This window comes from Palaemon carinicauda, chromosome 17 (genome assembly GCF_036898095.1).
Source record: "Palaemon carinicauda isolate YSFRI2023 chromosome 17, ASM3689809v2, whole genome shotgun sequence".
Taxonomy (NCBI): Eukaryota; Metazoa; Arthropoda; class Malacostraca; order Decapoda; family Palaemonidae; genus Palaemon; species Palaemon carinicauda.
In genome coordinates this window covers 54,942,951-54,965,450 of record NC_090741.1, presented here as the reverse complement: position 1 = coordinate 54,965,450, position 22,500 = coordinate 54,942,951, and the positions used below count along the sequence as shown (strand labels likewise).

The 22,500-nt window shown below is 41.1% G+C and overlaps 1 protein-coding gene across 1 annotated transcript in view; it reads left to right on the top strand.

Annotated features, from left to right (window-relative positions):
* LOC137656753 (putative ankyrin repeat protein RF_0381) overlaps window positions 1-22,500 on the top strand; it is a 40,724-nt gene that overhangs the window by 336 nt on the left and 17,888 nt on the right. Inside the window, 4 exon segments of the mRNA XM_068391010.1 lie at window positions 5,557-6,165; window positions 6,564-7,157; window positions 7,663-7,839; window positions 9,561-9,743. Coding sequence (XP_068247111.1) covers window positions 5,557-6,165; window positions 6,564-7,157; window positions 7,663-7,839; window positions 9,561-9,743 — 1,563 coding nt within the window.

Below are 22,500 nucleotides of genomic sequence, written 5' to 3'. Positions count from 1 at the left end.
GCTTAGCTACAACCCTAGTTGGTAAAGCAGGCTACTATAAGCCCAGGGGCTCCAACAAGGTAAAATAGCCCGGTGAGGAAAGGAAACAAGGAAATGAATAAACTAATAGAGATGAACAATTGAAATAGAATATTTTAAGAACAGTTACAGCATTCAATAAACTCTTTCATACATAAACTATAAAGACTTAAAAAAAAAGAGGAAGAGAACTTAGATAGAATAGTGTCTTCGAGTGTAAACTCAAGCAAGAGAACTCTATCCCCAAGAAAATGAAAGGCCATGGTATAGTGAAACGTAAAACTGTTTAGAAGGACGCTGATTAAAGTCCTTATTAATTGTTTAAAGTAGAGGGTATTTGTTTTTACACGAATAGAGCTTTAAATAATGTTTTTGGATCTTATAGTAATTCCTACAGTGAACTACTCGTAATGCAGACCGAGTCAAATCTTGCTACGTGTATCAGAATAATTCTACACTAGTGAAACAAGTTTATTCTTTAAAGTACTGTAGAGAGTATTTGTTTTTCAATGAATAAAGCTTTGAATAATAGCCCTGGATCTCAAGGTCAATCTTCACTTATTATGATCTCATAATAAGTTGAAGCAATTGATTTTGCCATTAAAACAGCAATGGTAGAATTAATTTACTATTCTGTAAAGCTTAAACTTGATATTATCAAGTGAATGTAAATGAATTCATGTATTATATACAATTTATAGATTCATCTCTTTTATCATTGTATATTTTTTATATTTTTGATATTTCGAAATACTATTATTTAATTTATAACTACAATGGCTTTCTCTACTAGATATGGTTTGTGGCTCTTCTGTTCACAAATTTGTGTTAAGGTGAAAAGGATATATATATATATATATATATATATATATATATATATATATATATATATATATATATATATATATATATATATATATATATATATATATATATATATATTTATATATATATATATATATATATATATATATATATATATATATATATATATATATATATATATATATATATATATTACTAGCTGAGTGTTGTAATTGGAAAAGTGTATGGTAGAGTACTAATTACTAGGATTAAGGAAAAAAAAAACAGAGAATGCATTCTTAGAAGTACAGGGTAGATATGCGAGAAATATTTAGCAAAAGATAAGTTGGTGTATGTTGCGTTTATGGATCTGGAGAAAGCGTATGATAAAGTTGATAGGGAAGTGATGTGGAATGTGATGAGGTTATACGGAATTGGTGAAAGGTTGTTGCAAGCAGTGAAAAGTTTCTACAAAGGTAGTAAAACATGTGTTAAGATAGGAAATGAAGTGAGTGATTGGTTTCCAGTGAGAGTGGGGCTGAGACAGGGATGTGTGATGTCACCGTGGTTGTTTAACTTGTATGTTGATGGAGTGGTGAGAGAGGCGAGTGCTTGAGTGCTTGGTCGAGGATTGAAACTGATAGACGAGAGTGATCATGAGTGTGAGGTAAATCAGTTGTTGTTTGCAGGTGATACTGTACTGGTTGCAGACTCGGAAGAGAAACTTGGTCGATTAGGGACAGAGTTTGGAAGGGTATGTGAAAGATGGAAGTTGAGAGTTAACGTGGGTAAGAGTAAGGTTATGAGATGTATGAGAAGGGAAGGTGGTGCAAGATTGAATGTCATGTTGAATGGAGAGTTACTTGAAAAAGTAGATCAGATTAAGTACTTGAGGTCTGTTGTTGCAGAATATGGTGGAGTGGAAGCAGGTGTACGTCAGAGTGAATGAAGGATGCAAAGTGTTGGGGGCAGTGAAAAGAGTGGTAAAGAGTAAAGGGTTAGGCATGAATGTAAAGAGAGTTCTGTATGAGAAAGTGATTGTATCAACTGTGGTGTATGGATCGGAGTTGTGGGGAATGAATGTGACGGAGAGACAGAAATTGAATGTGTTTGGGATGAAGTGTCTGAGGAGTATGGCTGGTGTATCTCGATTTGATAGGGTTAGGAACAAAATAGTGAGGGTGAGAATGGGTGTAAGAAATGATTTAGCAGCTAGAGTGGATATGAATGTGGTGAGGTGGTTTGACCATGTTGAGAGAATGAAAAGTGGTTATCTGCTAAAGAGGGTGATGAATGCAAGAGTTGATGGGAGAAGTACAAGAGAAAGGCCAAGGTTTGGGTGCATGGATAGAGTGAAGAAAGCTCTGGGTGATAGGAGGATAGATGTGAGAGAGGCATGAGAGCTTGCTAGAAATAGGAATGAATGGCGAGCGATTGTGACGCAGTTCCGGTAGACCCATCTGCTTCCTCCGGTTGCCTTGGTGACCGCGGAGGTAGCAGCAGTAGGGGATTCAGTGTATGAAACTTCATCTGTGGGGCATAACGGGGGAGGGTGGGCTTTGGCACGGTAGCAGTACCAGCCAAACTCGGCTGAATCTCTCGTTAGGCTGGGAGGAGAGAAAAGAGGAAAGGTCCCCTCTTGTTCATTTGTTTGATGTGGGCTACCCCACAAAATTGGGGGAAGTGCCTTGGTAAATAGATAGATTACTAGCTAAGCTACATCCCTAGTTAGAAAAGGTGGATGCTAAAAGCCCAAGGGCTCCAACTTGGAAAAATAGCCTAGTAAGGAAAGGAAATAAGGAAATAAATAAACTAGATGAAAAGTAATGAAGAATTGAAATAAACTATTTTAAGAACAGCAACAACATTGAAATAAATCTTTCATACATAAACTACCTGCAATGTATATAAAATCTTAAAAACTAGAAAGAGAAATAAGATAGAATAGTGTGCCCGAATTTACCCTCAAGCAAGAGTACTCTACCCCATGACAGTGGAAGACCAAGGTACAGAGGCTATGGCACTACCCAAGACTAGAGAACAATGGTTTGATTTTGAAGTGTCCTTCTAGAAGAGCTTCTTACCATAGCTATAGTCTCTTCTACCCTTACCAAGAGGAAAGTAGACACTGAACAACTACAGTGGAGTAATTAATCCCTTGTGTGAAGAATTATTTGGCAATATCAGTGTTGTCAGGTGTATGAGGAAAGAGGAGAATGTGGAGAGAATACACCAGACTATTAGGTGTATGCGTCGGAAAAGGAAAAATGAGACGTAACCACAGATAGGGATCCGATGTAGTACTGTCTGGCCAGTCATAGGGCCCAATAACTCTCTAGCGGTAGAATTATGTTACTTTGATTGTGACAAATGCAGATGGCATACACAGCACATATACATACTGCTTCCCAGAACAGAAGAGCAATGAGATAAATGTTTATTTGCTAGCAAAGTTAGCCTCAGTGGAGCAAAGACCATTTGAATGGTGGCCAATCACGAAGCTTGTGGGAGGAGTATGTTAAAGATGAGGGGCTGCAACTAGTAGCAGGTGAAAGAGTCCCTTGATTTTGTATCTCTTCTGTGAAAGAGGGAAAGCAATAGTACCAAGTGTACCGGAAATATCTTAGATGGCTTTTAATATTTTTTATAGCTTATAAAACAATTACATCATTCATATTGTCGTTGTCTTGAGTAAAACTCTTGGTATAGTTAGATGCAATGTTTGGTCTTATCAATACTCCTCTTAACTTATTGTCTCAGCATTAATTTTCAAAACAATCTTGGCTTTGTCAAAACCTACCTCATATCATATGTCACTGCTATGCTATATAAATACAATTGTCAAACTGAATTCTTGGATTTTGAACCAATACGCTGACACGTGCAGAAATGTAAATATCCTTAAATTTGGGCATCAATAGAGTACATACAGTGTAGTCGCATACATATGTGAAAATCTGAAATTGATTACAACCAATTTAGAATTACATTTGTATAAAATATATGAAGAGCTAATGTTCATAGGATCCATAATTCTGCAATACTTGACGGACATGATATATACAAAATATTTACGCTTCATTTCATCTCAAGTAAAATTCTTATTCTTGTGACACAGTTCCAGTAGGCCCTGCTGCTTCCTCCGGTGCCTTAGATGACCGCGGAGGTAGCAGCAGTACAGTAGGGGATTCAGCGTTATGAAGCTTCATCTGTGGTGGATAACGGGGGAGGGTGGGCTGTGGCACCCTAGCAGTACCAGCTGAACTCAGTTGAATCCCTTGTCAGGCTGGGAGGAACGTACAGAGTAGAGGTCCCCTTTTTATTTTGTTTCAATTGTTGATGTCGGCTACCCCCCAAAATTGGGGGAAGTTCCTTGGTATATGTGTGTATGTGATTTACACTTCATTTCAACTCAAGTAAAATTCTTATCCAATATTTCAAAGAATCTGTACCTAGTACAAATCTTGTCAATAGAATATGACTGACAGTTGGTACAGTACAGGTACTTTTTCATTGACTAGTTTTCTACTGAAGAATGTAAATATTCTGAAGACTTAGAAAACACAATAGTCATAGGAAATTGGTTCAAGGATAAAGTGGAAAATCTATTTACCTATCTATACTCAATTCTTTTTAATGAGGCGCATTTACACCGACTCGCAGGGGTGCCCTTTTAGCTAGAGAAAAGTTTCCCATTATGTGATTGGTTAGAATTATTTTGTCCAACCAATCAGCGATCGGGAACCTTTCCCGAGCTAAAAGGGCACCCCTGCAAGTCGGTGCAATTCTGCCTCACTAAAAAGAATTGACTATAGTTGATATTCTGACAATTGTTAAGATTTAGGACAAGAGTACTTTTTGAGAAAGCCAGATATGTATCTAATAGCAATAATTTTACGATACATAATTACTAGGAGTTTTGATAAGATTGGATAACATAGTTCCCTATAATGACTTTGTATAAATTAGTCTACAAAGTATTGAGTTGATTCGTAAGATTTTAAACTTTTAAAAATATCTAAGGGTGGACATATACAGGTACTGTACAATTTTTTTTTTTAATATTCAGACATCGCACAGAAACTTTGAACATCTAGGATACGCATTAGAATTTCCTTTAGCAATAATAAAGCAGAATATCATTGACATAAATATTGAGCAAATATTCTTATTGTCCTGGGGAATATTCATGATATTTCTTGCAAACTTTGTTTTGGACGCTTCTCAGTTCTACAAGTAACCGAGGCGCCGCTGAACAGTGCCACGTCACGCACGTTGCAGGCACCTAAGCAATGGGTAATCAGATTATATATCTACCAGACGAACTCCCATGCAATAAAAATGGAACTCCACCGAATATTGTAGAGGCCAACAATACTTACGATTTGAAAATGTGATAATCTTCAGCCCTACTGTAATTGATACTTCAAGTTAATGGGGACCTAAATGTTGAAACATTTATTTACATTTCTTGTGAATATTTTCAAGTAACTTGTAAATTACATAAAATATATTATATTTTTGCTCTTATTTACTTATAATATATCTGTAGGTTTTTAACAATAATAAATTGTCTGTCACTGTCACATAGTGTCTTACTATTCTACCAACTATTGTGACGATAAATTACCTAAACGCAGTGGAGGGACTCTGATTAAAAGGCAAAATGATGATTAAAGGAATCAGTCATTTTCTTAAGACTTGAAAAATAACTTAAGTTTCATTTCTTTGCAGCTTTTGGCGGCTATTCAGGAGCGTGACGTAGCTGGCGTTTTAATAGCTCTCAAAGAAGGAGCAGATGCCAATTTTTCTGGTAGAGACGGAGGACGACCTCTTCACTCCGTCGCCTACGACAGAGATTCAGAGGATGTATTGACTATCATGAAGCACCTCCTTGAGTTTGGGGCCGAGATTAACGCCCAAGACAGACAAGGATTTACGCCTCTGATGGTGGCATCGTTGAATGGGCATGAGAACATTGCAAGGATGCTGCTGCATCATAAAGCCAATACTGAAATTACTAGAGGGAATACCGGAGAAAGAGCTTTGCATTTGGCTATGAACACAAATAGTTCTGGCACAGTCACTGCTTTGCTTGATGCCGGTGCCGACCTGAACGCCAAGAGATTGAACTGCGATTCGACGGCTCTCCATTTGGCTGCGATGTTCGGTAACAATCTCTCGGCAGAAGCCTTAATCAAGCATTCCATCTTTGAAAAAGAGATTCTGCAAATGAAAAACAAGAGAGGGGAGACACCTGCAAAAGTGGCCACTGGAAAGGGCCATTATGAGCTGGCACGTCGCTTTGACTTGATTGATGCTGCTCTGACAGAAATGGAAGAGGTAGGGAATATCACAAACATTGTGCAGCATTATTCATGAATTTAATGAAACTTTTAACCACATAATTACATTATAAATTAAGCTTTTATTTTAGATATAATATTTAGCATGAATTTTTCTATTGCTTATAGAAAAGTCTAACCATTAAAATACACAAAGTTACTAGACATAAGGGACTCGATACTGAGGTAAAGTAGGGGGTGGGTGGCTGGGCATTTCCCGTGGTTACCAGTTCCTTGTCTCCACAGCTCAAAAAACTTCCATAGTTTTTATGTTATCCATTTTGTAAATCATCTCAGTAGTATCATCTTTCAATACAATTCGACAAGCATACACTCAATTAATTAGTTGCAAGTAAATCTTCAATAACATTCCAATCTCTTGCACTATGTCCTCAGGAAATGGTCTCGGCTATACTTTCTTCGAATGTAGAAAGACTCCAAAGAGCTCTCAAGGAAGGAGCTGATGTCAACAAGCCAACTTCAAGATACGCCACACCACTTCACTACGCAACAGTCAAGGGCTCCTTGCCTTTAGTTCGAGTTCTTCTCGAAAATAAAGCTAATGTGGAAGCTCAGGACTATGATGGCTACACGCCCTTAATGGTGGCATCCCTTCGAGGGCACTTGAACATTGTTGAAGAACTGATCTCCTACAGACCAGACCTAAACAGCAGGTCTCACAATCACGAAACTGCTCTACACTTGGCAGTCATTCACGACAACCGACAAATTGTCAGAAGTCTTCTTGATAATGGGGCCTCTATTAATGCAGTAACTATAAATAAGTCGACCCCACTTCACCTGGCTGCAAGGTATAATGCCATTGGCTCGGGAGAGGAACTGGTTAAATACCCCTTTTGCGAGAGGGATATTAAGAATGCAAATGGCGATACACCATTGGAGATAGCCAGAAAAAGGCAACATGGTCAATTCTGCAAACTTATAAATACCCGGGAAGAAATTGATGACTATAAGTCAATGTTCCAAGATGTAAGTTTTTTTTGTTATAAAACTAAGAAGAATGTAAAAGTAATTCAATTAATTCAAATAATCTTTAATGATATAAACATGTCTCATTTCTGAAGGCATGAATTTATTACACCTCTAGATTAAGAGTTAAATACATTTCTGAATAAAAAAAATATAACCCTTCCTCAATTATGAATTCAATGAATTTACTACAATATTTATAAATCAGCAGTAATGGGTTTACAAGTTGATCTAATGTCATTTAAATACTAGCAGTTTGCTCATCAACTTAATCAAAATTTTCTGATCAAGTGTTATAGAACTCAGCACCAGTAGTGCGACTCAGTAGTGGCACACACTGAGTAACGAGGATACTCCATCTTCAGTAAAGCTGACTAATCTTATTAAACGCGTAAAGGTAGACATTTGACCAATTATTGCTATACTGTACAGTAATTTGTTCATTCATTAATTCTGCCTAGTTACGTAATCTTTTCATTCATTAATCGGTTTACTTATTTTACAGGCTATAAAACCACGAGTAATTATCACCGAAGAGACGAGACTCAGACCTGATGTTTATAAGAATACCACCCTACCCAGAGGAAAAGTCTTAATCATTAATAATCTATTTAAAAACACCAAAAATTTTCGAGAGGGAGCTGATTCAGATACCACCAATTTGAAGAATCTTTTTGAAAAGGTAATCTTGTCAGACTTAAAATGATAGAATAAATTTAGACATCAACTGTTTGAGAGCTCTTTTTGAAAAGGTAATACAGCAGCCTGCATTGAACAGTTTAAAAAGTAGGGCCACTCTAGATACAATTAATTTGAAAGACCTATTTGAAAAATGGTAATCTCTTTTTGAAAGACTTGATTGGAAAAACTTTGGTAGCCACCCAAAAAACTCAATATGGCGGCCATTTTCTCAGGATGGTTGCCCAAAAAAATCCCACCTTTAGAGGTCTTGCTTTCGTGTTAAAGTACAAAAGATGAATTAAATGAAAATTTTTTTATTTATTGTCATTATAATACTGATATACATGCAGAAAAACAGAATGATTGCACAATTAGGGGATCAGGCATTATGAAAAGCCTATTTTTTTAAAACATCTATTTGAAAAAGACCTATGTGGTTAAAAGCATGGAAAAAATGTAAAATGTGAGTATGTATATGTAACTGTGTACTGTATATATAATTGTATGTACATTACATACATACATATATATACATACTGTACATACATACAACTTTATATTTGTTGAGTTATACATACTGTACACATGCATGCATTATCTACACAGTATACATATTGTTATTGCCGAGTAAAGCTGTTCCTTGATTTATGATGGAAAGTCTTATATTGCCGTTAAGTCAGAACACACCTAAATACAATACTGGAGTTATCTCATTAAGCTAACATGGCATAACAAAGTCATAATCTAGGACATAGAACACACTTCATGACACGGAAACATGGAGGACATAAATATAATGAAGCCATCTTGCAGCTTATATAAAATTGTTACACATCTTCCCATTGTTATTTAAAGAGTAGCAATTAGGATGATTTGGTGCCATTTTTGCTATTTTCATTTCAATCTCGGTGCTCACCATGGCAATAATATCCAACTACACTGGACTGGAGCCACTAACTTTTGAGCCTGAAAATTCTATTAAGTCGAGTAGTTGGGTGTGGACGAAAATTTTTAATTTACTCAAAGTCTTTGCCTGGTAAATGAGCAAATAGACCTTTGTTTAATATTATTATTGCTGCTGCTGTTGTTGTATAAAATTTAATATAGCTAAATAAATATATTTCCACCATAATCCGAATCTGCTTTCAAACGTCATTTGGTGTGACTAAGCAAGATCTTGTAGCAGTTTGTTACCAGATTTATGACTTTGGTCTTTTGTTACTGCCGCCGCTTGTTCTTGCCACTTGTCACAGTAATGATGTTTGCCTGTCAGGTACTGTCCCTGTCAAATGGATGCGCCTTTGGCTAACTTTCCGATCACCAGATATGACAAAATGGTTCTCAATAACAACTAGGGAGGAACTAAGTTTTTTTTTTTACACTAACACACTCACGTATATATATACACTATCATTACAGTATTACTAGCAAAGCTACAACCTTGCAGGAAAATCAAGATGCTATATGCCCAAGGGCTGCAACAGGGAAAAAATTTCTTGATTTGGGCTGTAATTTCAGGCAATGGGGCATGGAAGGTCATTCAGCCCTAATGTACAACTCAACAATTGCATTACAAATTAAAAGTTATGAAATTGAACAGAAAAATGAAAGAAACAAAGCTGCAGAGATTCTTCGTTAATGATTGCAGTATACTGACATTACTACCCACAATGGGGATGAGGTTATTCAATTACAAATACTATTACGTGCATGACTTTTCAGATGGGTTACAAAGTACAGGACGAGAATGAAGATTTGACAAAGCCACGAATACTCAATGTCTTGAAAACCTTCAGCAGCGACAAAGAGCTCAAGGGGATAGACTCCGCCTTCTTCTTCCTCCTAAGTCATGGCGAAGACGGAAAGTTTCTCACGGAAGATTATGAGCTCTTGACAGAGTCAGAGGTAATTCTGAGAGATCATTTGTTTCAAATCTTCATGATGCACTATTCAGAATTTTAGATCAGTTCTTTCAGGTTGATAAATTGAGTCACTCAAATTATTTTACATAATAAAACATGTCATATATATATATATATATATATATATATATATATATATATATATATATATATATATATATATATATATATATATATATATATACTGTATATATATATATACATATATATATATAAATACAATACAGTGAACCCTCGTTTATCGCGGTAGATAGGTTCCAGACCCGACCGCGATAGGTGAAAATCCGCGAAGTAGTGACACCATATTTACCTATTTATTTAACATGTATATTCAGACTTTTAAAACCTTCCCTTGTTCGTAGTGCTGTTAACAAACTACTCTTTAATGTACAGAACACTTAATGCATGTACTACAGTACCCTAAACTAAAACAGGAACAAATATTAAAGGCGATTTATTATCATGCGTTTCCTAAACACGCCAAAAAGCACGATAAAAAATGGCAACCAATGTTATGTTTACGTTTATCTCTGATCTTAATGAAGAAACAAACGCATTTACACATCTGTGTATAGGTTAGTTTTTGCATCGATTATATTGATTATTCAGTACAGTATGTTGATTTTGTTATTACCAATGTTTTACTTAATTTTTCTTAGGACTTCCAAATTAAATGTTTTTCTTTATGACGCCGCCTGAAACGACGGCGTCATAAAGTACGCTCAGTAAACAAACGAAGGTATTTAACGCGCATGATGAAAGTGATAAATAATGATATTACAGTAAAAGCTTTTATAAAATATGTTATTACAAATATTATTTACCGTATCCATATAAAATCATACATACATAGCAAAGCAGGAAAACAATTTACGAGAGAGAGAGAGAGAGAGAGAGAGAGAGAGAGAGAGAGAGAGAGAGAGAGAGAGAGAGAGAGAGAGAGAGATTGTTTTAGATACGTAAATGTAAAATTTAAACAAAACAAAAAATAGCCCCATTTCATATAAAATAGATTGCAAATATTTTACTTTATCATGTTACAGTAGTCTGTATAATACTGTAAAGTTCAGTACAGTATGTTGTTGTTATAGTCGTGGCGATGAAATTCTCACGAAACAAAAACACGCCATTTGATTACAACAGCTGATTCATTCTCTCTCTCTCTCTCTCTCTGTGTTATACAATACTTACATTTAGATGAAGAAACTAAAATTAATTTTCTTAGTGTCAATTAAATACGAAACGAAAAAATTATGCCGAGTCTACATCCATTTCAATCATAGCTAAAAATACGGCATCCGATTTCATCAGCAAACCACTATTTTTTGGGAAACATCATTTTATTCTAGAAAATTGCTACTCTTTAAATAGTTAATTGCACATGAAGAAAGCGTGTACTTTTGTTTTTAGATTTCGGGTGTGTTTTAAAAATCGAGTTTTGTTGACTTCTTTTTGTTTTACTTTTGGCTGTGATTAGATCAGCTGACATCTACTGTAGCTGCCGCTCTTGAGAGTATACGAATACACTAACAAAGTATCGTTTATACCATTTCTTAACTTATTCAAACCGTCTACAGTATACATTTGATATTACATAAGCACCAATGTGTTATAACCTATCAAATTTTTTTGTTTATTACATTTAAACCCCCCTCTATCTCTCTCTCTACCTCTCTCTCTCTCTCTCTCTCTCTCTGTGGGCTACTTTTCACTACCTCCCATTCCTTACCTCTCTCTATCTCTCTAACAAATGATATCCTTGTTGCTCCTCAAAGTTTCATTTATATTGAAAATCAATCACGATTCAATTTTCCTTACTTTCTCCAATCTCGCACCATCGGTCACATCGTGGTATTTTCGAAATTTCCGGAAAATCCGCGATATATGTATATACATGGGTTATGAAAAAAATCCGCGAAGTGGTGAATCCGCGATGGTCGAACCGCGAAGTAGCGAGGGCTCACTATATATATATATATATATATATATATATATATATATATATATATATATATATATATATATATATATATATATATATATATATATATATATACTGTATATATATATATATATATATATATATATATATATATATATATATATATATATATTAGACCCCCGGGGTACGGCGTCCCCAGCTTACGTTTTTTTCACGTTACGGTGTGGAATACGATGTTTTTTCGTCCCCTCGTTACAACCTTTTCCCCACCTTACGGCATCGAATTCCAAAATTCAAACTTGGCGGATTTTACGCGTATAACTGTGCGAGTCACTAGCTTACCCCCACGCTCATACGTCACTAAGAAGCTGGTCTGCTATTGGTCAGCGTCACTAAGATGCCAATACAGTACGCTATTGGCCAAAATCCCTCCCACAATGCCTGAGAGAGATGCTGCCTCACTCTCTCTTTGTTATACGCATGCTCTGTTCAGAATCTCGTGTGCGTTTCGTAAACACTTGATCTCGTGTGAGTGCTTGCGATATCCTATTTTTTGTGCATTTTAGTGCTCAATTCTAACTTTAATTCGTTAGCCATGGGTCCCAAGATTGCTAGTGGAGATGTAAGATGATTACTATGGAAACGAAGCTGGAGATAATAAAGAAATACGAAGAAGGCATGCGCATCGTTACCCTCGCTAGTACATATGGCCGTAACCAGTCCACGATTTGTACAATTATCAAGAACAAGGAAGCCATTAAAGCAAGTAAGTCTTCTAAAGGCATGACTGTCCTTGCCAGTGGAAGGACCTCAATCAACGACGAGATGGAAAGACTCCTTCTACTATGGATTAAAGAGAAGGAAATCGCTGGTGATACACTCACGCAATCAGTAATTTTGCATAAGGTGAGCGCCACCTTCGCCGATCTCGTGGAAGCCCAGAGAGACGGCGGAGACGAAGGAACGTCGCAGCAAGACCCCCAAGAGTTCAAGGCTTCTCATGGGTGGTTTAATCGTTTTAGGAAGAGGACTGGTATTCACTCAGTCATCATGCATGGAGAGGCGGCCAGTTCTGACAAGAAAGCAGCAGAATTCCTCAAGAAGTTTGAGAAACTAATTTCCAGAGAAGGCTACATTCCTCAGCAAGTGTTTAACTGTGATGAAACTGGCCTTTTCTGGAAGAAAATTCCCCGCCGTACATATATCACAGCTGAAGAAAAGAAACTTCCTGGCCATAAACCGATGAAGGATAGACTTATGCTCCCATTTTGTGCAAATGCCAGTTGGGACTTAAAATTTAAGCCCCTACTGGTATACCACTAAGAGAATCCTCGTGCCTTCAAGGCACAAAATATCACTAAGGAGAGGCTCTCGGTATTTTGGAGGTCTAATGCCAAGGCCTGGGTTACGAGGACCATATTTATTGAGTGGATAAACGTCTGCTTCAGTCCTGTTGTCAAAAACTTTTTAGAAGAGAACAATCTTCCTCTCAAATGTCTCCTGGTACTAGACAATGCCCCTGCTCACCCTCCTGGCCTCGAGGACATCATTCATCCTGACTTCTCCTTCATCAAGGTTCTCTATCTGCCACCAAACATCACCCCTCTCCTCCAGCCTATGGACCAGCAAGTGATTGCCAACTTTAAGCAGCTTTACAGGAAGCATCTGTTCAAAAGATGCTTCGAAGTGACCGAAAGCACTTAACTCACCCTCCGTGAATTTTGGAAGGGGCATTTTGACATCATTCAATACCTGAAGATGATCGACACAGCTTGGAATGAGGTTTCACGGCGCACCTTGAACTCCTCATGGAAGAAACTGTGGCCAGCTTCGAAGGTTTCGATTCCTCAACCGAAGACGAGGCCGTTGATGATCCTGCCCCTGAGGGTGATGTTGAGGAAATAATGTCAATCGGGAGGTCCATGGAGCTTGTTGTCGATGAGGCTGACGTCCATAACCTTATCGAGGAGCACATGGAGGAGCTTACGACTGAAGACTTGAAGGAGTTGGAGGCAATGCAGTTGACCATCATTCAAGAAGAGCACAGCTCTAGTGGTGGCGAGGATGGGGGTGAGACTGAAGAAACGACATAGTCAGAATTAAGGGAAGCTATCGGTTGGTATGTAAACCTTACAAGTTTCATTGAAATAAAACACCCAGAAAAACTTCACACAGGTTGTCTTATGGAGAGTGTTAATGACAAGTGTATGAGTCATTTTAGAAATATGTTGAGGAATCATCAGAAACAGGCTTCTATGGATAGATATTTCTCCAAAAGAGAAGTGTCAGAAAGCAAAGATGATATAAGTGATTCTATTAAAAAAGCTAAAAAATGTTATTTTCATTAGTAAAATAAATTTTTGAATATACTTACCCGATAATCATGTAGCTGTCAACTCTGTTGCCGACAGAAATCTACGGTCGGGATACGCCAGCGATCGCTATACAGGTGGGGGTGAACACAACAGCGCCATCTGTGGTCAGGTACTCCAGTACTTCTTGTCAACACCACCTCAATTTTTTCCTCGGTCCACTGGTTCTCTATGGGGAGGAAGGGAGGGTCAATTAAATCATGATTATCGGGTAAGTATATTCAAAAATTTATTTTACTAATGAAAATAACATTTTTCAATATTAATCTTACCCGATAATCATGTAGCTGATTCACACCCAGGGTGGTGGGTGGAGACCAGCATACATGTTAACAAAGAAGCTAAGTATCCCGTATTTTATTTTATTAGTTATTCAAAAATAACATAAAATAAATAAGTACCTGGTAAGGAAGACGACTTGAACCATTACTCTGCCTTTATTAAGTACGTCTTCCTTACTGAGCGTAGCGGTCCTCTTAGGATGCTGAACGACTCTTAGGTGCTGAAGTATAAAGGGCTGCAACCCATACTAAAGGACCTCATCACAACATTTAACCTCGGCGCTTCTCAAGAAAGAATTGACCACCCGCCAAATCAACAAGGATGTGGAAGGCTTCTTAGCCGACCGTACAACCCATAAAAAGTATTCAAGAGAAAGGTTAAAAAGGTTATGGGATTATGGGAATGTAGTGGCTGAGCCCCCGCCTACTACTGCATTCGTTGCTACGAATGGTCCCAGGGTGTAGCAGTTCTCGTAAAGAGACTGGACATCTTTGAGATAGAATGATGCGAACACTGACTTGCTTCTCCAATAGGTTGCATCCATAACACTCTGCAGAGAACGGTTCTGTTTGAAGGCCACTGAAGTAGCCACAGCTCTCACTTCATGTGTCCTTACTTTCAGCAAAGCAAGGTCTTCTTCCTTCAGATGAGAATGTGCTTCCCTAATCAGGAGCCTGAATAGGTAAGAAACTGAGTTCTTAGACCTTGGAAGAGAAGGCTTCTTGATAGCACACCATAAGGCTTCTGATTGTCCTCGTAAAGGTTATGACCTTTTTAGATAGTACCTAAGAGCTCTAACTGGGCAAAGTACTCTCTCCAGTTCGTCCCCCACCAAGTTGGACAGGCTTGGGATCTCGAACGACTTAGGCCAAGGACGTGAAGGAAGCTCGTTTTAGCAAAAAACCGAGCTGCAAGGAACATGTAGCCGTTTCAGATGTGAAAACTATGTTCCTGCTGAAGGCGTGGATCTCACTTACTCTTTTAGCTGTTGTCAAGCACACGAGGAAAAGAGTTTTTAATGTGAGGTCCTTAAAAGAGGCTGATTGGAGAGGTTCAAATCTTGATGACATAAGGAACCTTAGGACCACGTCTAGATTCCAGCCTGGAGTGGACAACCGATGTTCCTTTGAGGTCTCAAAAGACCTAAGGAGGTCCTGTAGATCTTTGTTGGTGGAAAGATCCAAGCCTCTGTGGCGGAAAACCGCTGCCAACATACTTCTGTAACCCTTAATCGTAGGAGCTGAAAGGGATCTTACGTTCCTTAGATGTAACAGGAAGTCAGCAATCTGGGTTACAGTGGTACTGGTTGAGGAAACTGCATTGGCCTTGTACCAGCTTCGGAAGACTTCCCCTTTAGACTGATAGACTCTGAGAGTGGATGTCCTCCTTGCTCTGGCAATCGCTCTGGCTGCCTCCTTCGAAAAGCCCCTAGCTCTTGAGAGTCTTTCGAAAGTCTGAAGGCAGTCAGACGAAGAGCGTGGAGGTTTGGGTGTACCTTCTTTACGTGAGGTAGACGTAGAAGGTCCACTCCTAGAGGAAGAGTCCTGGGAATGTCGACCAGCCATTGCAGTACCTCTATGAACCATTCTCTCGCGGGCCAGAGCGGAGCCAACCAACGTCAGCCGTGTCCCTTTGCGAGAGGCGAACTTCTGAAGTACCCTGTTGACAATCTTGAACGGCGGGAATGCATACAGGTCGAGATGGGACCAATCCAGCAGAAAAGCATCCACGTGAACTGCTGCTGGGTCTGGAATCGGAGAACAATACAACGGGAGCCTCTAGGTTATCGAGGTAGCGAACAGATCTATGGTTGGCTGACCCCACAGGGCCCAAAGTCTGCTGCAAACATTCTTGTGAAGGGTCCACTCTGTGGGGATGACCTGACCCTTCCGGCTAAGGCGATCTGCCATGACATTCATATCGCCCTGAATGAACCTCGTTACCAGCGTGAGCTTTCGATCTTTTGACCAGATGAGGAGGTCCCTTGCGATCTAGAACAACTTCCACGAATGAGTCCCTCCCTACTTGGAGATGTAAGCCAAGGCTGTGGTGTTGTCAGAGTCCACTTCCACCACCTTGTTAAGCTGGAGGGACTTGAAGTTTATCAAGGCCAGATGAACCGCCAACAGCTCCTTGCAATAGATGTGAAGTGTCCTTAGCTCCTGATTCCATGTTCCCGAGCATTCCTGTCCGTCCAAAGTCGCACCCCAGCCCGTGTCTGATGCGTCAGAGAAGAGACGGCGGTCGGGTTTCTGAACAGCCAAAGGTAGACTTCCTTGAGAAGAAAGCTGTTCTTTCACCACGTGAGAGTAGACCTCCTCTCTTCGGAAACAGGAACTGAGACCGTCTCTAGCGTCATGTCCTTTATCCAGTGAGCCGCTAGATGATACTGAAGGGGGCGGAGGTGGCGTCTCCCTAACTCGATGAACAGGGCCAGCGATGAAAGTGTCCCTGTTAGACTCATCCACTACCTGACTGAGCATCGGTTCCTTCTCAGCATGCTCTGGATGCATTCTAGGGCTTAGTAGATCCTTGGGGCCGACGGAAAAGCCCGAAAAGCTCGACTCTGAAGATCCATACCCAGGTAGACAATGGTCTGGGATGGGACGAGCTGGGACTCCTCAAAATTGACCAGGAGGCCCAGTTCCTTGGTCAGATCCATAGTCCATCTGAGAATCTCCAGACAGCGACGACTTGTGGGAGCTCTTAAAAGCTAGTTGTCTGACGGAGCCGGACACAAGATCATGGTACTGCTGCACAGTCTGTGAACTGTCAACCATGGGGAAGCGAGGAAGTACAGCGACAACCCGAAGCTGTCTAGACTGTCTGGGTCGTACAGACAACTCCTTATCGGGTTGCTGAGGTTGCCGCACTGCGTCACAACAAGTCACTTCTGCTGGTTGTTGAACGTCTTCCCAGTGACACACTGACTCCGTAAACAAAAAATCCTCTAACAAGGACTAAGCTTGGACTGCATGTCTTGCAACAAAGCTCAAGGTCTATGGGAGCAGGTGTGGTAACAGACGGGGTTAGCGACTGAAGTGGAACCATTACCCTCCCTGGAAGCATGTTATGCTTAAATAAAAGTCCATAGGAGGCTAAGCAGCTAAAGGCTCCTCTCCAAATGACAGAGTCCTCAAGGGAATATCAGAAGGAGGGAGAATAGCACTTTCTCATCTACAGGAACCATATCCGAGAAAAGCTAAGTTCTCTCAGTGAGGGTTTCACTGGTGCAAAAGCAGCAGACTAGAAGGCAACGTTATGAAACTGCTTGACAGTCTAGTGAGTTGGCAACAACCAAAGATGTGTGACTGAGGAGCATGCGGTAAGGTATGCAGAGCATGCTGTATGTAGAGCATGCTGTAAGGTAAGCAGAGCATGTTGCATGGCGTGCGGCTTATGCTGCATGGGATGAGGCTCATGCTGCATGGGATGAGGCTCATGCTGCATGGGATGAGGCTCATGCTGCATAGTATGAGGCTCATGCTGCATGGGATGAGGCTCATGCTGCAAGGGATGAGGCTCATGCCGCATGCGTTGAGGAGGATGCCGCATAGTATGAGGCTCCTGCCTCATGGGTTGAGGCGGTTGCCGCATAGCATGAGGCTCCTGCCTCATGGTTTGAGGAGGATGCCGCATAGCATGAGGCCCCTCATAGCATGAGACTCCTGCCTCATGGGTTGAGGAGGATGCCGCATAGCATGAGGCTCCTGCCTCATGGGTTGAGGAGGATGCCGCATAGCATGAGGCTCCTGCCTCATGGGTAGAGGAGGTTGCCGCATAGCATGAGGCTCCTGCCTCATGGGTTGAGGAGGATGCCGCATAGCATGAGGCTCCTCATAGCATGAGGTCCCTGCCTCATGGGTTGAGGAGGATGCCGCATAGCATGAGGCTCCTCATAGCATGAGGCTCCTGCCTCATGGGTTGAGGAGGATGCCGCATAGCATGAGGCTCCTGCCTCATGGTTTGAGGAGGATGCCGCATAGCCTGAGGCTCCTCATAGCATGAGGCTCCTGCCTCATGGTTAGAGGAGGTTGCCGCATAGCATGAGGTTCCTGCCTCAAGAGTTGCGTCTGCCTCAAGGGTTGAGGAGGTAGCTGCGCAGAGAGAGGCTATTGCCTCAAGAGTTGAGGCTCTTGCCTCAAGAGTTGAGGCTCTTGCCTCAAGAGTTGAGGCTCTTGCCTCAAGAGTTGAGGCGGTTGCCGCATAGCATGAGGCTGCTGCCTCAAGGATGGTGGAGGTTGCTGCAACGCATGAGGCTGCTGCCTCAAGGATGGAGGAGGTTGCCGCAACGCATGAGGCTCCTGCCTCAAGGGAAGAGGAGGTTGCTGCAAAGCATGAGGCTCCTGCCTCAAGGGTTGAGGAGGTTGCCGCATAGCAAGAGGCTCCTGCCTCAAGGAAAGTGGAGGTTGCTGCATAGCGCTGGTACCTGGCAACTCCCAATGCGGCAGCTCACGCATGGAGGCAGGAGGAGCCTCAACATCATACGTCTGGCAGGGTGGACTGCGCAGAGGTGGAGGAGCGCTCGCAGGAGGAGGTGTGCTAACCTTCTCTGCCTGAAACTCCTGCATCAACACCGCAAGCTGAGACTGCATTGTCTGCAGCACAGACCACTAGAGTCTAAGAAAGACAACAACAAACGGAGCTACTGTCCGTTGAGACTGAGGGTCTAAAACAGCTGGTGCGGCAACAGACGGAGTTACTGCCTGTTGCGGTACCACCTTGCCTCTCTGGGAGGTGTGCAGTTGTCGTACTGCAGCAAGTCCGAACTGACCCAGTGCTAATGGCTCCACCTAGGAGTTGGACTTGCGCGGAAGGGACCGACTTGCACTTAAAAGCTGCAAGATTTGGTCCATGGTTTCTGCGAGAAACCTCTTCCGCAGACGAGGAATAAATGGGCTCTCTCGTCTTTGTGTGGGTGGGGTGATCACGTCGGCTACTTGAGTTGGTTACACCCGAAACCACGGAGGGAAACGTCTGTTCGTCGATCAAGGCCTGATGAACCCATAAGTCCTTCGACGTTACTTCTCCCCTGGGCTTGGGAGCTTGTAAGAGGTCCCAGACTAGGCGAACAACTGGCACGAACAGACGAACCCTCGAACGCAACACTGTAACACTTTGCGCTTATCACTTTATCACTTTTGATTTTCTGTTTGCACTTATTTCACTGAACTCGAAACTTTAAGTGGTTGTACCTGAAACACGCAATTCTATCCTTCATTAAAAGTTAGTAATTGCGAAAACAGTATTACAATGCAACAGAAAAACATAATGAAAGATAAATAATTCAGTGGCTGGAAAAGAGACTAAACACTAGATCAAATAAACTACGTTTAAAATCTCTCACCGCATAAAGCATGGGAACAAGAATAAAACTCTAGAAACGTTTACCTTCTTCCCCTAAAGAGACTAGGGAGAAGAGCAAAAACGATAACAACGTTACCCGCTTGAACGAAACGTTTATCCTCCTCTCTCTCCCTCCGTCTCTATCTCTCTCTCTCTCTCTCTTGACTTAGAACCTGAGAGATGAGCCCAATTATATATATCGTTAAAACATATTATTGTTAAAGGAAAAAAACTGAAAGATTTCCCAAATAAAAAGTTCCTTTATTAGAATTAAAACCATTTAAGCTAAGAAAGAATGAACAAAACGCTAGAATCGGTTTACTCTTACTGCAACGTGACACCGTGAATACTCTCTCTCTATCGTAACGATAGAGCGCAAGTTGAACGTTCTGAACGTCAACAACTGCAGAGACAAAACAAAACGTTAGTTCAACTTTGAAAACAGTACGAGACTATCAAAGAAATTCTTTCAAAAACATTAAAATAGCATAATATGTTAACAGGTAAAAACGCAATGACGGGCTCAATGCTAATTAACTTCGGTTCCAAGAAAAGACCGCCTACTATTAGGAAAGGTCGAATATAAACAAATATAAAAATTAATTTTAATAAGTTTATAATAAAAGGAAGTTAATCGAAGAGGCCTATAAAAGGCGGAGAGATATAAAATAAATCTATAACTTTTGTTAAGCAAAATTAAGAAAGAGAGTCTATACTCTCTTCGACACCAACACTTCCGTCTAAGGGAAGGGTCGGCCATTAAAAGTGAAAGAGTTCATACTCTCTTCGTCACCAAAATTAAATAAAAAATTAAATCAAATTAATTCCAAAAACTTGCTAAGCTAATGATAAAGCTTCCTGAATAGCGAAGGCTAAACTCTAGAGCAAATACATCACCAAATCGTGAGCAATAACTCCAGAATCAACAGCGTATCCATGTAGGTCTAGCCGGAGGCACGACAGAGGAAAAATTGAGGTGGTGTTGACAAGAAGTACTGGAGTACCTGACCACAGATGGCGCTGTTGTGTTCACCCCCACCTGTATAGCGATCGCTGGCGTATCCCGACCGTAGATTTCTGTCGGCAACAGAGTTGACAGCTACATGATTATCGGGTAAGATTAATATTGAAAAAGAGAAATTTTTTAAGTTCTAAAAAAAAAATCATAAAAAGAAATTTCAAAATACAAATAAAAAAAGGCATTTTTAATTTTAATTGTTTAATAGTAAGAATAAATTTATTATTAAGTGTACATAACAATTAGCATTGATACGTTTTCATATCTACCGTCTCCTCCCCCTCTGCCTCCACCCACTACCAGCTCAAGTCAAGTCACTCCAAAGGTAAATAAAATTTAATTTTTCCTTTACAGTACAGTACATAATTTTTATTTATACCTGTGACGACCCTACGACCACCCAGAAGGGCACCTGCCAGCGTACCACACCAACGCTTTGATTGTAGTAAGCTCCGCAACCCACAGGTGGCACAGAACTACAAGGAGGCCTGCGAACAACACCTCGCAGACCCAGTGGGTCAGGCCACTGTTGAGCACCACTGGACCCCCCTCAGAAACGCCATGGCCCGTGCCGCGGAGGAAACACTAGGCTACACCACCAAGAAACGGCAGGATTGGTTTGAATGAGAATGATGCTACCATCTCTCTTTTCATTGAAAGCAAACGACAAGCACGCCTGACTTTGGAAAACCAACCAATAGCAGCTCACAAATGTGCTCACAAGGTGGCTGAAGCTGGTTGCCAAAGAGGGATCCGTGAAGCCCAGAACACCTGGTGGCAAAGAAAAGCTGCAGAAATACAGAGTTTCGCTGACCAACGTGACCTGCGCAGCTTCTATGCAGCAACAAAGGAAATATTCGGTCCCACACGGTCATCAGTGGGCAGCCTGAAGGACGCGGATGGGGCCACGACCATCACCGACAGCGAGGGTATCCTGGCCAGGTGGAGGTCTCACCTTGAGAACCTCCTCAATGACCAAGCAGACACCCCAGACGATCTCCTGCGAATGACCCTGCAGCATCTCGTCCGTCACTGGATGGCACTACCACCCTCCATCCATGACTTCAACAAGGCCCTGCAGCGCATGAAGCCCGGCAAAGCCCCAGGGCCAGACAACATCCCGTTGGAGCTCCTCACTCACGGTGGCCCCGGTTTGAGGAACCGTTTGATGCTCCTTATACTGAAAATATGGGAGACTAAGACCCTCCCCAGTGACTTCCGCGATGCAAACATCGTTACCATCTTCAAGAAGGGAGACAGGGAGAACTGTAACAACTACCGGGGAATATCACTACTAAGCATCGCGAGTAAGATTTTCGCTCGGATTCTCCTTGACCGCCTCCTTATTCTCGCAGAAGACGTCCTGCCAGAGTCCCAGTGCGACTTTCGACCTTCCCGCGGGACCGTAGACATGACCTTCTGTGTGCGACAACTACAAGAGAAGAGCCTCGAACAACAGCAGCCCATAATGTTCATCTTCTGGGATTTGAAAAAGGCCTTCGACAAAGTACCTCGACCTGCCATGTGGGCTGTCCTCAAAAGATATGGCTGCCCACCCGGTTTTGTCAAGCTGGTGCGTGCCCTCCATGACAGAATGGTTGGGAGAGTCTGCCACCAGAACTCTCTTTCAGACCCATTCCCCATCAACGGCGGCCTGAAGCAGGGCTGTGTTCTGGCCCCAACGTGTTTCTCGCTATACACCGCAGCAATGCTCAACGAGATTCCCCCAGACACACCCTCAGTCGACCTAAGTTTCCGCATGGATGGAGGCGCTTTCAAC